Below are 17,345 nucleotides of genomic sequence, written 5' to 3'. Positions count from 1 at the left end.
TGTACTTAGGAGTGACTGATTTGGGGAACAGCAGGGATGTGGCTTTGTGGGGCTTTCAGAGCTTCACTAATTTTATTATTTTTTAAAGATTTTTATTATTATTTATTTTTAGAGAGAGAGATGATGTCAGATTGCCTTTCAGGAATAACTGATAAAAATACAGATACTATTGTCAGTAAGTAAAATATCTAACCTGCTAAAAGAAAAACATTTATATTTCACTGAACCTCAGAGTTTGTTTCAATGCTTTGAAAAACATAAAACAGAAGAAAACAGGAATTATGTAACATACAAGGAGCTAACTGGAAAACCTACCTGAAGAAGCTTCCAGTCTTTCCAGTCGGCTGATCAGCCAGTCCAAGGAACCAGAAAACTGGGCACAGTTTTTACGATTTCCTCTAATGAGAGCCGCTGTGAAAGAAAAGGCAGGTTTCACATTTATGCAATTTTTCCAGTTCCAAACGCAAAAAGCTAATAGTAGCCCTAAAATGCTGGATCAAGAACAAAACACCAGTACTGTACATCTAAAGCGTAAACAAATATGCACCCGAATTGGAGGCATTACAAAGAAAGCTGAGGGTATGGACAGGAAAGGAAACACCAAGCCGGAGCGCTCAGCAGAAGGGACTGTCTGGAGGAGGCAACAGCTCGAATGGCAGTGACAATGCAGGGAAGGGGAGGCCCAGTTCCGGGAGCTCCCTCCCTGGGGTCTGGTACCCACTGCTTTTAACCAGCCCTGGGGGCTGACTAACAGCTCCACTTTCTCACCCACATAAGAGGAGTTAGGAGCACCTCCTTTTCCCTGGAAACATAGTGCAGAACGTGGGAGACAGTGGCAGCAGTGACAGGCACACAAGAGGGAGCTAAACAGGCACCGGGACTGGGGGCGGGAAGGGGGGCAAGGCCTGGGGCATCAGGGCTGAAAACTTTGGTTCTCGCACCTCTCCTTCCCCCTAGAGGTTCACCTGCACAGAAGCACTCTTGAAAGCTGCAGCAAAGTCATCTACTCCAACTCTACTCAACCTCAAGTTGTCTATACATCTTTGACAAAGAACCCATCTTTTACAAAAATGCTATGTGACCTTGAAGATCTCTTTCAACTCAATTTGTAGACTCAATGGAAAACTTTCAATGTTTTAAGTCATGCAATTCTTTTAAGATAAATCTGGAAAATGCTTTGTGTAAATTATGCTCTTACACTCAGAAGATCACTCAAGAACACACAAGATATGGTTTCCAACGGGTGGGCGATACTTTTACACAACACGCTGTTGCATGAGAGAAACGTACAAGAACAGTCCCTACTTGAGCCTGGCCATGCTCAGCAGCAGTCAGGAGCTGAACTCGGACAACCAGCCCGTTTGCCTCCTTGATGGAGCCAAACCAAGGGGTTTGGTCCCAGGGTGCCCCTGGACCCCAGGACTCCTGTCCTCACCTTTCCTATTTCCCCCAACAGCTGTTACCTGACCTAAGAGTGAGAAGCAATCCTGAAAGAAAAGAAAGACAGACTCGTGAGCAGAGCCCATGGGTGCAGGTGAGAGGCAACACCCCCAACGCGAGTGGGGCCCAGCTGCGTGCACAGCGAGGGTGCCAGGGACCCTGTGTGCAGGGCAAGGTGTTGTGGAGCAGGAGGAGCCTGCGGTGCTCCGTGGGACCTCGGATCTGTGAGAACCTCTGCTGCTGACTCAGGACAGCAGCTTCTGGGGAGCATGTGTGAGGAGGCTTTTCAGTCTTTACAGAGTCTCTGGGTTAAAATTTAACTTTTCATTTTGCCTCTGGTTTTTAAATTAAAGATATTAGATATCTTCTAGATGCCAAATATTACCAATAAGGTGAGTCTTAAAGAAAAAACAATGTAAGAATAAGCCTTTTTAATAAATCATGGGGCTTTTAAGAAAACAGTACCATGAGCCACAGAGAAAATGTCATTAAATACTGCAAACACAAATGGCATAGACCAGGTTCTCTGATAACCATGTAATGAAACTAGATATTAGCAAAAAATAAGAATAAAAAAATTTTTAAGCAGAAAAAAAATGAAATCAATACCACAAGCATAGGCTGTCTGATAAATATCAAAAACAGAGTTGCTACCTAAAATATCAAAGACAGACAGTTACACTCTACTCAGGAAAAAATTAACTTGAGTACTCTAACTGCTAAGCTACAGGGTAAAAATGTTAAATAAACATTCCTTTTAAAATACAGAAAAATACCACCAAACAAATATAAATAAAATAGGAAGAATAGCAAGAAGAGTAGAAAATAATGCATAGAAAAGTGATCTATGTAAATAAGAGTAGGAATCGGTTTTTTAAACATAAGCTAAATACCAATCAAGAAGAAAAGAGAAAAAGGACAAAGCTTATAAAAAAGAAATTATAAACACAGCCACTTTATATATCTCTGGACTGAAAGCTTTGAACATTTAGGGAAAAATGGCCTTCAAATACACATTTTCCCCAGTAGAACTGACCAAAATGAAAAAATCTAGAAAGAACAATATACTATGACTAATAGTGAGGCGTTTGTCAAAGACAGAAACTCTTCCCACATGTTTAAGAACTACGTAATTTCTGCCTAAAGCACACAGAGTAAAGCAGCCAGGCGAGGCCGCGCGCTCTGCACCCGGCGGCACAGCCGTGACGGCAATGCCTGATGCCGGTGCACACAGGGGGCTGGAGGAACTCTCACTATGAACCCAAAATTCGTACCAGATCGGTATTCACAGACAGCCATGCTCAGAAGCAGATTAGCAACATTAAGTCGAGCAGGGGTTCGTTCCTCCAATGAGACAGAAACGTATTAGGAAATAGGTTCACATCTCAATATACGATGTTTGTCTGGAAAAAGTCCAGCCACCATTAATATAACGAAAATGGCTTGCTCAACATCAATGTAACCTGGCAGCCAAGGAGAGTGGACTGGAGTGTACATGCGTGAACAATGATGACTGCACTGTACTAGTCAGTGGGGGTAGTAGACAGTGTTGAGTAAGCGTGTATACTGCATGGCCATCACATCCAAAATGCCTGAGCGAGTAGAGCAACAAATCTGTATCAAATTTTGCATTAAGCTTGAACATTCCTCCATGAAAACTATTCAGATGATTCAGAGGCCACAGCTGTGGGCAACTGGTGATTGGCAGCTTCACCACAACAATGCATCCATCCACTCATGCATCACTTCTCACGCAGTTTTTTGGCAAAACATCAAATCACCCAGGTGATTCAGCCACCTACCACCCCGATTTGGCTCCTTACGACTTCTGGGTTTTCCCCAAACTGAAATCACGTTTGGAAGGGAAGGGACTTCAGACCTTTGATGAGATTCAAGAAAATACGATGGGGCAGCTGATGGTGATTGGGAGAACTGTGTGAGGTCCCAAGGTACCTACTCTGAAGCGGACTGAGGCAACATTGTGCTATGTACAATGTTTCGTGTATCTTCTATTTTCTTCAATAAATGTCTCTGTTTTTCATGTTACATAGCTGGATACCTTCTGAACAGACCTTGTATGTTCATAACAAAATTTTTTTTAAATATAGTTTATTGATTATACCATTACAGTTGTTCTATTCCCCCCTTCATTCCCCTCCACCCGCACACTCCCTCCCCCACCCTTCTCCCCCCTTAGTTTATAACCACGTGTCTCAACTTCTTTAGATTCTATATTTCCCCCACTATTCTCGCCCTCCCCCCTATCTATTTTCTACCTACCCTCTATGCTATTTTCTGTGCCTTCTCCCCCCTTCTCCTCCTCCCACTCCCCTGTTTCTAACCCTCCATGTGTTCTTCATTTCTATGGTTCCACTCCTGATCTAGCTGTCCTCTTGGTTTGCTTTTGTTTTAGGTGTGGTTGTTAATAACTGTGTGTTTGCTGTCCTTTCACTGTTGATATTTTTCATCATCTCTTTCTTATATAAGTCCCTTTAGCATTTCATATAATAAGGGCTTGGTGATGATGAACTCCTTGAACTTGACCTTATCTGAGAAGCACTTTATCTGTCCTTCCATTCTAAATGAAAGTTTTGCTGGATAAAGCAATCTTGGCTGTAGGTCTTTGGATTTCATGACTTGGAATACTTCTTTCCAGCCCCTTCTTGCCTGTAAGGTCTCTTTTGAGAAATCCGCTGACAGTCTGATGGGTACTCCTTTGTAGGTGACTGTCCCCTTATCCCTTGCTGCTTCTAGGATTCTCTCCTTCATTTTAGTCTTGGCTAATGTAATTATGATGTGCCTTGGTGTGTTCCTTCTTGGGTCCAACTTCTTTGGCACTCTCTGAGCTTCCTGGATTTCCTGGAAGTCTATTTCCTTTGCCAGACTGGGGAAGTTCTCCTTTATTATTTGTTCAAATACATTTTCCACTCGTGGCTGTTTCTTTCCCCCTTCTGGTACCCCTATAATCCGGATGTTGGAACGTTTAAAGATGTCCTGGAGGTTCCTAAGCCTCTCCTCATTTTTTTGAATTCTTGTTTCTTTACTATTTTCTGGTTGGATGTTTCGTTCTTCCTTCTGGTCCACTCCCTTGATTTGAGTCCCATTTTCCTTTCCATCGCTATTGGTTTCCTGGACATCTCCCTTCATTTCAATTAGTTTAGCCTTCATATGTTCCTCTAATTTGTGACTAAGTTCCTCTAATTTGTGACTGTACTCTACCAATTCTGTGAGCATCCTGATAAATAGTGTTTTAAATTGGGCTTCTGAGAGTCTGGCAATCTGTTGGTCACTTAGAGTTATTGGCTCTGGGACTTTGAGTTCTTGCACCATCTTTTGGGCTGTTCGTGCCTGTTAAGTAGCAGGAACGGAGCCCTAGGTTTTCACCAGAGCAGGGCAACTCAGTCGCTGGGTTGTGACGTTGTATGTGGGGGTGGGGTCAAAGAGGGACAATGGCTTCCCTCCGGCACCCGCCTCCGCGACCCCCACCAGCACCGCAGCCACCACCGTCACCAGGGCCACGCGCTCCGCTCCACTGCATGCGAGTGTGCCACCGCTGTCAGCCCTCCACCACTGGGTTCGCCCCCTGGGGCCTGCGTGGTCCGTCTCACTGAGCGCGAATGTGCGACCTTGGTCAGTCTGCCCCGTACCCCTACTAGGACCGGGCTGCCTGCGCTCCTAGGTCTGTCCTTCCCGACCCTGCTCCGCTGCTGGCTCTGCCTCTCTTACCGTCCCCGTTGAACGGTTCGTAGCTGTCGGACTTCTGTATAATTCGGTTTTCTGGTCTCTGGGTGTGTCTTAGTTCTCCAAAACTTTTGTTGTATCCAAACTTGGTTGTGGGAGAAGGCACAGTGTTTCCACCTATGCCTCCATCTTGGCGGAAGTCCATAACAAAAAATTTTTTATTCAGTGGAAAATTCTTCCTGAATTATGTGTGTGCACATGTGCATGGGTGTTGTACAGATGACTGGGCTGTGTGCATTCTTCTACTTTAGGAAGTTAGGTAAGAATACACAAGCTAAGTGAGTTTCTAAAGCAATGGGGAAGCGTAAGAGAAAATAAGGAAATTCATCACACCCCTGTTTCTGACAGCAAACCCTGGGACAGCCCGAGTGTGGACCAAGTAAGTGCCGACAGGCTCCCCGCTGGGCAGTCACACCCACCAGACTGAGAGGCTCTCAGTCCCTGCCAAGAACAGCTGCCCACAGTGAACACAATGCTCTGAATGAAAGCAAACAGTGTGATTCCACTTTTGTGAAGTGTTTATGCTCAGTAGAAGTATATGCATAGCATGGAGAAATTGTTGTTTTAGAAAATGTGAGCTGCCTTTGGAGAAATAAACCGTTAACTGCCTGGGATAAAAATAAGCCTCTGAGGGGCAGGGATAAGGACCGGCTGCTCTCCTTTCATCCAAAGGGGAAATTTCTGTCCTGACCAGCATGGCTCAGTGGGTTGGGTGCTGTCCTGCAGACCAAAAGGTCGCTGGTTCGCTTCCCAGTCAAGACACAGGCCTGGGTTGCAAGCCAGGTCCTCAGCTGGGAACATGCAAGAGGCAAGCAATTGATGTTTCTCTGGAATATCAATGTTTCTCTCCCTTTCTTTCTCCCTCCCTTCCCCTCTCTCAATAAATAAATAAATAAATAAATAAAATCTTACAAAAGAAAAAAGGGGGGGGGGTAAATTTCTTATTCCAAAGAGCGCTAGGAGGGAAAGAGAGCCATACCCAATATGGACTTCAGTTTGCAGGGACCTGTGAGGAGGAGGTGCTCGGTAACCTCAGAGGAGCAGCAGAGGACAGTGGAGAGCCATGCAGGTGAGAGCAAGGAGCCCCCAGAATGCGCAGGCCCCAGAGGGAGGCTCAACGGCACCTGCTGTCAGACATCTCAGAGTGCTGCTGTCGTCCCCCAGGAGTACGAGACACTTCCATGGTGCCTCGAGGCAATGGGACAAACTCCAGACAAAGGTCCTCTCCTTCCCCAATATAGGACAAGCATGCTAAACCCTAAAATACTCTTCAAGTGCTGGCTGACTGGCCTTAGAGACACTAAAAGCTGCCATCTCATGCCTCACAGTGTTTCCTCACTGCGGAAAGGCAAATGCAGAGGAGTCGCCATCACAAGCACAGGGACAGGACGTGTCCCTCCAGGGAAGGCCAGCTTTCAGCCACTGACAGGCCCTTGGGGATGATGGCCCAGGGCAGCTGACCTTTCCTCCTCCCAACCCCCTGATGAGGAGAAGGCAGGAAGAGACCATGATGTGTGCCTGTCACAGGGAGGAGACGGTGAAGCTGGGCAGCTTTGACTCTGCAGCCGGAGCTCTGAGTGGGGCCAGGCTGCCCCCACAACCTCCTCCTGCAGAAGCCCCCTACTTGACAGAAAATAAGTAGCACAGACGGTAGGTAGAAAATAGACAGGGGGGAGGGCAAGAATAGTAGCGTAAATATAGAATCTAAAGAACCTGAGACACATGGACATAAACTAAAGGGGGGGGGATGGTGGGGGAGGGGGTGTGCAGGGTGGAGGGGAATGAAGGGGGGGAATAGAACAACTGTAATGGCATAATCAATAAAATATATTTAAAAAAAAAAGAAGTCCCCTACCTAGAAGAGATGGGAAGGTGGGGTGGGGGCCCTGGTAGTATAGAAGCAGTTAAAGAAAGTAGCTATCTCACAAATTGGTTATAAAACAAATTTCCATTAAAAACATTAATGCCTTTGTCAATTCATAGGTAAAATTATTACCAGGGTAGAGAAAAAAATACCATGTCTTGTTTATAAAAATGCCCTTAGAGGATTCCCTGGAGAACAAGACAGAAAATACCTATACACACAAAGACAGAACACCAGCTGACAGGAGTGTGTCTGCGGCCAGTGCCCGTCCCTCTCATCTCTGCCCCCGTCCCCAGGGGCCTCCATGTCCAGGAAGACCTGCCTCCCCGTGGCCCTGGGAGCGAGCTGGCCACGAAGAACCCTCAGCTGCTCTCCCCTTGCTCAGTCTTCAGGACTTGGGAACTGCAGACTTCTGGCACACTAAAAAACAGCAGGCCACCCAGTTTGTTTCACACTCTGTCTGCATCCGCATAAAACGGTGTTACACAGTTTGCTGAAGAGCCATTTCGTAGGCATCTTTGAAGAGCAGCCGGGCTGCAGGGCCCTGCTGATGGCCAGCGTGGCTGCGGGAGCCAAGCCGCAGTGGGGTGACTCAGCCACTCTCCAACCCCCAACGCGGGGCCGGAGCTCCTCCATCCTCCGGGGTGGCCATGCACCTCAAATCCAAACACAAACCTGTCACTCTCTCTAAAGTATATATTAAACATACTCATGTCAAATTTTAAAAATTGTTAGATTATCGTTCCCACCTCCTCCCTTTTCGCCATTCCAAACAAACCCACAGAAGGAAGAAAGGAAGGTGCCTTGTTTCATACTTAACCCCAGAGACAGTCCACTGTCTCCCTGTGTGGAAGAATTGGCAGGAGGCTTTCCAAATTTGGAGTTAGTGATATTTGAACCAAACCTGATGGCTGAGTGAAGGACAGTGCGATATAAACACTTTATTTAACTCTAATTATTGATGCAGATCTGAGACTTCCAGACTTGGCTGCCGATCTGATGATGCTGCTGACTTCAATACAGTCAGGTGGTTCTTACGTCAGCTAAAGATCTTACTCATTTATCTTTTTCTAATCATGAAATCAGTATTCACTAAATGAAAAAGAAAATCAAGAGTAGTCAAAAGCACATTTAAACAAAATCCCCCACAGTCCTGCTGACCAGAAACCACCATCATTAAACTGCCTTGCCCGTCACGTGCACTGGATATAAACAGTTTTTCCCTGCACTGAAGTTCGTGTGTTAGCTTTCCTTCCATTACCAACTCTCATTATACATTTACGTTAACTGCTTTTTTCAATTATAAAAGTAGCACATGGAAACAGATTAAGATAACACACAGAGTAGAAGACCTGTCTCCTAAGAAACAGCCACCTTGAAGTTTTCTGGTATCCCAGAAATTCCCAGTGAATATCAAGAGTGTGCCTTTCTCTGCATATTTTCATTGTACGCAACTGGACCCTCACTCAGCATTCAGGGAGCAGCTTGCTTCTTTTCTCACTTAGTACCACATCCTAGATTGTCACACTAAAAATTCAGCAAACTAGCCGTTTCAGTCTTCCAAATGATACGTTTATCTCAATTTGCAGTGATAACACAGCACTACACCCCCTAGGTGGGCTATCACTTCCATAACCAACCCCCTGCTGACAGAAAAGTGTTTTTCAATCTCACGTTGTCTGTGAACGGCTCTGCAGTAGACACCCCGCTCACCTGTACCCACACACCTCCGGAATGCACGTCGCTCACTGTCGGAATGTTATCAAAGTTCCATCTGTGCCCATACAGTAAGTACAATGGGGCCCTGATTTATTAGTTTAACTGGCAGTTCTTTAGACTTGCCATGATGAGAATCTTTTATTTTATTTATTTTCTGGGAACTACTTCTCTCCATGTTTTGTCTGTTTTTCTATTAGATGGTATTTTCTTTCCTTATGGGTTTGTGGAAACCCTATGTATTACAAAAACTAGGCTTTTGACTTTCATGCAGATTGCCCATTTCACCCGATTTTCATCTGTTTTTCACTTTGTGAGGATGGCATCACAAATGTTCACCTTCTGCAGTCAGACTTCTCAGTCTCCCACTAATCACGGCTGAGCAGGAACTTGCACTGAGACGGGCAGGTGGTCAAGTGTGCACACAACACTGCGGCGGCGCTGTCGCCGTGCCGTCTCTGTCACCGTGCCATCTCTGTCACTGTGCCATCTCTGTCGCCGTCCGTCACAGCCACGTGTCCCTTCTGAACAGCCCAGGGAAGCTCCCACCGCCACGTCAGTCAGGCTTAGATGAGCTGACAAAGCTTCTCCTCAAACCTGAATGCACTGGACACCAAGCCGCATCCTCTCAACAGGACAGTGTGTGACAACACAGGACGCCCCGTGGGAAACCGGGCAAGGAGCGAAGAGGCAAGACACGTGGGGAAACAGACAAGAGGAAGAAGGAAGTTTCCCGAAGAGATATCATAACACACGTGTGGGGGATTAACTGAAACCCTCTTAGGATGAGCTCAACATGTGAAAACATACATGTTAAGAGTAAGAGAGAGAGAGAGTGTTTGTGAAGTATGTCTTGCTCCATAAAACAGTTTAAAAGCCACAAAGCAGGCCTGTGCCTGAATCACTGTGTTCTCAGTGGCATGTATGGTTATTTTATTGTTACCTCTTTAAATACATTAGTATTACAAGGTTCTAATTATGTCAATTCTGTAATTTTTTTAATCCTCCCCTGAGGAATTTTTTATTGATTTCAGACAGAGAGAAATGAGGGGGCAGAGAAGAAGAGAGGGGAAGAAATGAGGGGACAGAGAGAAGTGAGGGGAAGAGAAATACAGAGAGAATATGGAACACCAATCGGCGCCTCCTGCACACACCCTGACCCATACGAACCCACACGACCATCTGCTGTGGGACCCCATGCCGACCAGCAGAGGCTCCCGGCAGGGCCGTTGTGTCCACTTCAAGTAACAGTTGCCTCAAATCCTTTCTTAACCAAACAGGACATAAATAATTAAGGAAAGATTTATTTATATATATTTAAGAAATGAATACCCATATATTTTAATACAAATACATGTACTCTATATTGAAATGACTCCACGTGCTCCAGGAGTGTGAACAGTCCTGGGTCAGAGGGAAGGACGGGAGGCAGAGTGAGTGAGTGAGGGCACAGGTGCAAAGCCAGGCACAGACCAGTGGGAGGGGCCACTGGCGTCCAAAGGCCAGGACAAGAAGGCATGTGCCGGGTAGCAGAGTCGACTAAAATTCCTGGGGAAGTCAGGGCGGCCCCTGGAAGTCTGCAGTGAAGCTTGGTGGAGGGGAGCAGAGCTCAGACCAACCAGGAGCCCAGGACCCTCCCATGATCAGCGAGAGCTCAAGTGTTTGCACGCCAGGTGAATCCTGTGCACCTGCGCCGCACCTGATGGGAAAGACCCAGGTGTATGGACTGTGATTCTGTGTTCAGAGAACTGGTTGGAGGAGGGGTAGACACTTCGGCCTGGGGAACTATGAAGCAAACTGCATTTCCTCCAAAAGTCACTTAGAAGTCACATTCCAGCCATGTTTCCGTCAATAATCAAACCAGAAAACAGATTATGAAAAGAGCTGATATGAAATAGATTAAATATTATATATGCACATCTACCACCACAATGTTCTCTCTGCAAATACCCCTTTCCACCCTCACACACACACAGACAAGGCTTCTCTTTACCTGAAGCATCTAGTTTGTCTTAGGAATGAACAGCGGCTTGAAAAATTGGCACCAAAACTGCCGATGTTCTGGCTACAACCATTGCTGTGAGAAATAAATCGTTCATCTTTGTCCTAACTGCGGGCTAACCCACTGGCTTGCAAGGGGTAAGATCTCACAGCCTTCCTGGTTCTTGACACCAGACAACAGAGGCTGCACCAAGCATCCAGAACAAACAGGACGCAGGCCCGTGGCTGCACAGAGCCACCAGGAGCATAGCGCCCACCATGGCCAGTGCTGCCTGGCGTCTGCCAAGCACGCCCGGGACTGCAAATGCACTTCCGGGATCAACGAGAAAGACAGCCTGGGAGGTCCCTGACCAGGTGGCGGGGGGGCATCCAAAGGGGCTTTAGGGGACTCACTTCAGATTCCAAAGGGAACGTTTAATGCTCACCCCCAAGCCCCCCTACAAACTCCACCCTGACGACTCCCCCTTTAACCACAGACATGTTCCCACCTGGATGGACTGAAACACCAAACACCAGTTGGCTCAGCACAGCTAAGGGACCATCTGGAGGCCTCAATGGGAAGCAAGTCATAAAACGGGGGGAAGTGACCCTCTGAACACCCATTATCCTCCTTACCCAGCAACTCATACAGAGAATTCAGGATCGACTTCCAGGATGCGCCAGCTTCTCTCCCAGCGACGTCAGCGAAGTGGGCGGCGCTGCTGTAGACGTGCAGCCTGTCCACGCACTGCAGCACGAGGCTGATCATCCCCTGTGGGTCAGCACAGACACCGTCAGAAACCAAGGGCGGGCACACACACAGAAAGCCTGGCTGGAAGTGCGTCTGTCACTCACTGAGAAAGCTGAGGTCACTCACCAGAAAAACAAGAGGTGACACACCTGCCTATGAAACAAAATGTTCCCACAGCCACTGAAGTAGGTGGTTTCTAAGTTCTGGCCACTGCCCTCAATAGAAGCAGAACAATTTAAAAATACCTGTTTCATACTTATATTTGCAAGATTTAATAAGAGATTAGTGACTCAGTCATAACAACATTCTACAGTAAGTAAAGGGGTGCTGAGTATGACACCCACATTCAGCACTTTGGCATAGGACTCATTGGGGCTAAAGGCAACTGAGAAAAAGGGAGACACAAGAGCAACCCCCGGCCCCTCCGCCTCCTCTGAGGCAAGACAGGCATGGCAGCTTCATCTGAGAGATAAGGCCACGCATTGGCCTCCGCAACACACACAGAGATTGAACTGCTTTTGCTCAGCACCTTCACGCTCCACACCTTCCCACCGCGTGCTGCCCCTGGAAGCCCCAAGCCCCTTTCCCTTGTCTGCATGCCGCTCCTCCACCCGCTCGCTGCTCTGCATGAACCCAAGTGCTAACCACTCCCTCGCAGCCGTCGTCACTGGGCGCCCGTACGTGTGCGCGCGGGGCCCCTGCGGTTGAACTGCTGGCTGTCCTTCTCCAGGACATCTGTCTTTGGTGCGTCCGTCTGCAGGGCCTCAGCCAACGCACCGGTGACTAGCTGAGGAGAATACTTCCCTCCCCCTCCTACATAACCAGATCCTCACTCTCAGGAGGAGCATCGCATCACCATCATCATCATCAATTTAATATCAAATTGAAGACCTAATTAATTAAAGAAAAGCTCATGAAAATGTATCTTTAAATCAAATAAAAGTTCACTACAGAACTTTGTAAGATACAGTCTAAATCTGAATTTATGCTTTTATTATTATTGCTACATCAAGATTGCCAAGATGAGACAAAGGACATGAAAGGGAGAGCTATAAAGAATTGACTAACCAAATTAACTTATTTCACGTGAGAAATTTAGAGAGGCACCATCAACCTAAGAATGTTTCTAGTCCCCATCCGGATTGTCTTACATGAGAAATTTTTTTTGAAAGAAGGTGCCTGAGCACTTTTAGGCAGCAGCAGTTTCATGACATTAAGCCATACACAGAAACTTAAGCAAAGGAAAAAGTGGGGTCACTGCCTCCAGGCACCGGGCTGGGGCCCTGCCTCTGGCTGCCCTTTACTGGCAGCTTCTGTCCCCAGCACAAGCTCCCTGTGGCTCCCGAGGCAGCTTCAAGGAGCCTGAAGGGGCTCCTGCACAGTTAGAGAGCCCTCGTGCTTTGCAGACCTGTGTTCACTTACACACATGAAGAGCCTGCTTCCATACAACTAATGGGAAGAGAAACAGTGTGGCACATGCTCCGTGTGGCAGGAGGACTGAGGAGACAGTGAAGGGCTGTGTGTTCTGCCAGGGGCCTGACCAGTTCCCTAAATACTGGGGGACAGGGCAGGAACTGCAGGCTCTCCAAGGCCTGGTTCCCTGGAGCCCTGCAGCCCCAGGTCGCAAAGCGCTCGGCCAGAGAATGTCCTGCCAGGGCTGCTTTTCCCGGAAGACAGCAGAGCAGCCGTGGGCCTGAGAAGCTCACCTCCTCCTGGAAGAGATTCTGCCGGTTCTTCAGGGCTCTCAGCCTGTTCTGCTTGTCCTCATGGTCCAGGTGCTCGTCCGGCGGGTGCAGGTAGCTGATCAGGTCCCGCAGACTCAGGCTGACAGACTCGATGGGCAAGTCCCCGGGCACCGCCCTCACCTTCCTGCTGAGAGCATCCAGGCCCCTGGAATAATCAACAGCGACCATTTCTCGAAGCAGTGACCTACAGGCTTATGCATTCTTTCGGTGTACAGGTGACCTAAAGCTTTACTCCCTTCCAATATCACGGTAAAAGGAACACACAAGAGCAGCTCTAGGTTTCCTCAAACAATAATTAATATATTAAAATGAGAAAAGGTGTGTTCTTTCATGAATGCATACTGCTATAATAAAAATGCCGGTACCAAGAGAAATGCATCNGCTGACAGACTCGATGGGCAAGTCCCCGGGCACCGCCCTCACCTTCCTGCTGAGAGCATCCAGGCCCCTGGAATAATCAACAGCGACCATTTCTCGAAGCAGTGACCTACAGGCTTATGCATTCTTTCGGTGTACAGGTGACCTAAAGCTTTACTCCCTTCCGATACCACGGTAAAAGGAACACACAAGAGCAGCTCTAGGTTTCCTCAAACAATAATTAATATATTAAAATGAGAAAAGGTGTGTTCTTTGATAAATGCATACTGCTATAATAAAAATGCCGGTACCAAGAGAAATGCATCTGGAGAAAATCCTGAAGGGCCCAGAGGACCACAAAGCCAATGGTCTAAATACTTAGAAACAGCCAATTTTGACTGTAAGCACTACACACTTCCAGGTGCATGATACAACTTTGCCAACTGGCAATTCTGACTGACATTTTCCTTTTCCGTGTGTTATGTTTTGGGAGAAGGAACTTCTAACTGCAATGCTATCCATCGATATTCATTGCCTTTATGTTTATTTCTGCCTACTTAAAAATATATTTTAATGATATTAACTCCCAAAATTCACTTATTAATCAGGAAACAATATAGCAAGTGATTGTCTCTTGCCTGCAAGTTTTGTAACAGAGATAAATAACATGAACTTATTTTTGAAAACACAGGCAAAACAGGCATGTATTTTATGTTAATAAGTTTTAAAGATATTAACTAGACTTCAACCACAAAAAAAAAGAAATGATATCATGTTGCATGTTCTAGCCCTTGAGGAAAAACAGTGCCATGTAAATGTGTTGAGCTGTTGAGCTTTCTGAGATCCTAAATTTTCAAACTCGAAGCTTTGAATATTTCTGCAAAGAACGTTCATCATTTATAAATCAATACTATTCCAAAATAAAAAGTCTACTGAAAAATACTCAATAGACACCAAAAAGAATGAGAGAATGCTTATATTATACTTCATATATAGTTAACACTCATATTAGTCATGACAAAACTTAATGCATGTACTTAAGGCAAAACTTAAACCAAAACGGAAAAATATACTTCCTTTCCTGCTCACTGCATCAGCAAAAGTGCATAGCAATATTTTATTCTAAGGAAATGTCTCTGGCTAGTTATCTGACTAGATTGGAAATCACATTTTAGAAAACAATAAAAGCCTAATAACTGAGAATTAGCTTATTTTTGAACTCTACAATGCTAAAAATTATTAGTTAAAATGCATCATTATTTACATAACGTTACTAGCAATTTTGGAATATTTCACTTCAGTTTCATATACAGTAGAAATAGTAACACTGCCTGATTATTCTGCAATTCCTAACCATTTACAAAAATGACATTCACCTATCACCTAGTGTTATCAAGTCTATGAGCTTTCTATGTCCCAACGCAACAGAAATGACTTTGCAGAAAAAAATATTTCTTTTAAAATGAAAATTCATTCCCAATGAAAATAATTCTGTTCTAACATGTTTTATCCTATTGACTCAGAACTATATTTGAATCATATATGCTTATTTATAGCATAGTCAGACTCAACTCTCATCACACTGAACTGAATGCACTCACAAGGGATTTCAGTACAATGTCTACACCTGCAGACCTAGAGAGAAACAAGAGGCAACGCCGGTCTCTGGGTTACCAGGGACAGCCCACCTGCTACTAGAAACATATCCATCTGGTGACTTTCTAGGAGAAGCCTCTTACCAGACAAATGCTAATACTCCAAAACTGTTAATTATGCTCAGTTTTAGAACCGCTACACAAAATGTGATTTGTTGGGGAAACTGCTATTAAAATAAGCACTTTAAAATACTTTTTCAAACCTATAAATTAGAAAAATATTTGCAATTTATGTAAGATGATAGGGAATTAAAGTCTCTTAACAGGAGCTCACAGTAACCTAGTAAAAGTATTAACAAATAATAGGGTAAATCATACAAAAAATTTAGTCAGCAAATATGAAGTATACCCATTTTCACAATTCTCAAATAAATGCAACCTTAAACAACAGCTATAAATATAAATATATTTCTGTGTACACACACACACACACACATTTTTCCCATCGAACCAATGAAGTTTGAAGAGGTACATGACACTCAGGACAAGCACAGTTTGTGCCTGTCTAACGTTACCAGAAACAGTTTGTACACAAGCTTTGGTTAGCTTCTAGATACACAATTTTTCCATAATTAGGTGGGTAAACTTCGTCATTTCGAGACTCGCTTTATTTTTTAATACAGCTCAAAACTCACGAAGTGTGACGCTTAGGGTGAAAGGGAGTGAAATAGGTCCAGAGCAAGGGTATGTCCCAGAATAATCCTGACCTCTAGCTAACAGCAAGCTACACACACAATTTCTAAAAGCACATGTCTTATTTAAAAGGAAGACATAAAATCACCTAGCTGGTGCTTTTCCAAACTGAGTGAGGTTTACCACCTTAGTGTACTCCAGAGTTGTTTATTTGTATGTCCAACAGGGACACTGAGGAAGAATGTCAAACAGCCCCTGGGACCAAAGGAAAACACACCTGATGAACCGGTTGAACAGGAAGACGGTGCTGCGGATGACGCGCGCCGTCCGCGACTCCTCGTGCTGCGACCGGGACAGGCTGATGCCGTCATCCATGTGGCCTTCATGGTGCATGATCGCCTGCGAGGGAGAGGAAGTGGAGGCGGCGCCGTCACGCCAGCGTCGCCTCTCCAAGCGGAGTGAGGCAGATGAGCGCGTCAGGGTGCTCATCAAACAGAACCGAGACAGGCAGGGGCGTGGGGGACTGGGGACCGCCGTGTGGAAGGTGGAGTAACATGCGCAGGCCCCCAGAACACCCTGTGTTCACTCCATGACCGCTTGGGAGAACGAGTCAGTTGTCACGTGGAGCTGACTGAAACACACAGTGTTTTAAAGACCATGTTCAGTCACCAACACGCACCCGATAAACTCTGACTAAAGCAAGGGGACCACACTGACACCACTTACACAACCGTTCGAACACAGACTGGTTAGTAAGTCTGAGCAACGTTTCTAAGGCTTCTAAGTCCTTTTAAAATGCATTCTTACTTATTAGTTCTCTATTAGGTGTTTTGTTTTTAAACTTAGGGAAATATGACCTGAGGAGAGAGAACGTGCAAAAATCTCCAGTGAAGAGACGAATGTCCCAAAGTGAACACACTGTGGAAAGGACACTCAGAGCAAGGAGGAGAACATCACAGCACCCTCAACTCTCTGTGGGGCTCCCCTCCTGCCCTCTCCTCGCAACAGGCCCACCCCCCAACTCTCAACCACAGAGGTCAGCGTGGTCCATGCACGAGGCACCTCCTGTGTCCATCTTCCTTCACTCAGCACTAACAGAGAGACAGCTCAGTCATCTATCAAACCAGGTGTACTGAATTAAAATTAGTAAGGACTAAAATGACAAACTGTCTAGAAAGCAATGCAAACTGGAACCTCATACCTGATCAATGAAAGAGAAATCTAACTGTATTCAAAGGCAACTATAGAGCCTTAAATGCCTTATTGTAAAAGTGGGAAAATGATTAAAATGAAGAAACATATTCCTGATTTTAACACTCTAAAAAAAAGTTGAAAAGGGGAATTGATGAAGATAAATATAGGATTTAATAAACTAGAAATCAAATAAAATATTAGAATTTTGTAAAGCCCAAAATTTGATTTCTGAAGAAAATAAGTAAAATAGGTAAACCTCTCACAAACCG

At 45.5% G+C, this 17,345-nt stretch overlaps 1 protein-coding gene across 1 annotated transcript in view; it reads right to left on the bottom strand.

The window, feature by feature from the left end:
• Window positions 1-17,345, bottom strand: part of RYR2 (ryanodine receptor 2) — a 389,249-nt gene that overhangs the window by 233,248 nt on the left and 138,656 nt on the right. Inside the window, exons 13-16 of the mRNA XM_037037343.1 lie at window positions 16,160-16,281; window positions 13,199-13,382; window positions 11,378-11,513; window positions 316-411 (exon numbers count right to left, since the gene is read on the bottom strand). Coding sequence (XP_036893238.1) covers window positions 316-411; window positions 11,378-11,513; window positions 13,199-13,382; window positions 16,160-16,281 — 538 coding nt within the window. The remainder of the gene's footprint in view (window positions 1-315; window positions 412-11,377; window positions 11,514-13,198; window positions 13,383-16,159; window positions 16,282-17,345) is intronic.

The sequence above is a fragment of the Sturnira hondurensis genome, unplaced genomic scaffold (assembly GCF_014824575.4).
Source record: "Sturnira hondurensis isolate 20B ecotype Veracruz unplaced genomic scaffold, ASM1482457v3 Scaffold0022977, whole genome shotgun sequence".
In the NCBI taxonomy this organism is placed as follows: Eukaryota; Metazoa; Chordata; class Mammalia; order Chiroptera; family Phyllostomidae; genus Sturnira; species Sturnira hondurensis.
Note: the sequence above shows the minus strand (reverse complement) of the source record. Positions and strands in the feature narration are given on the sequence as shown.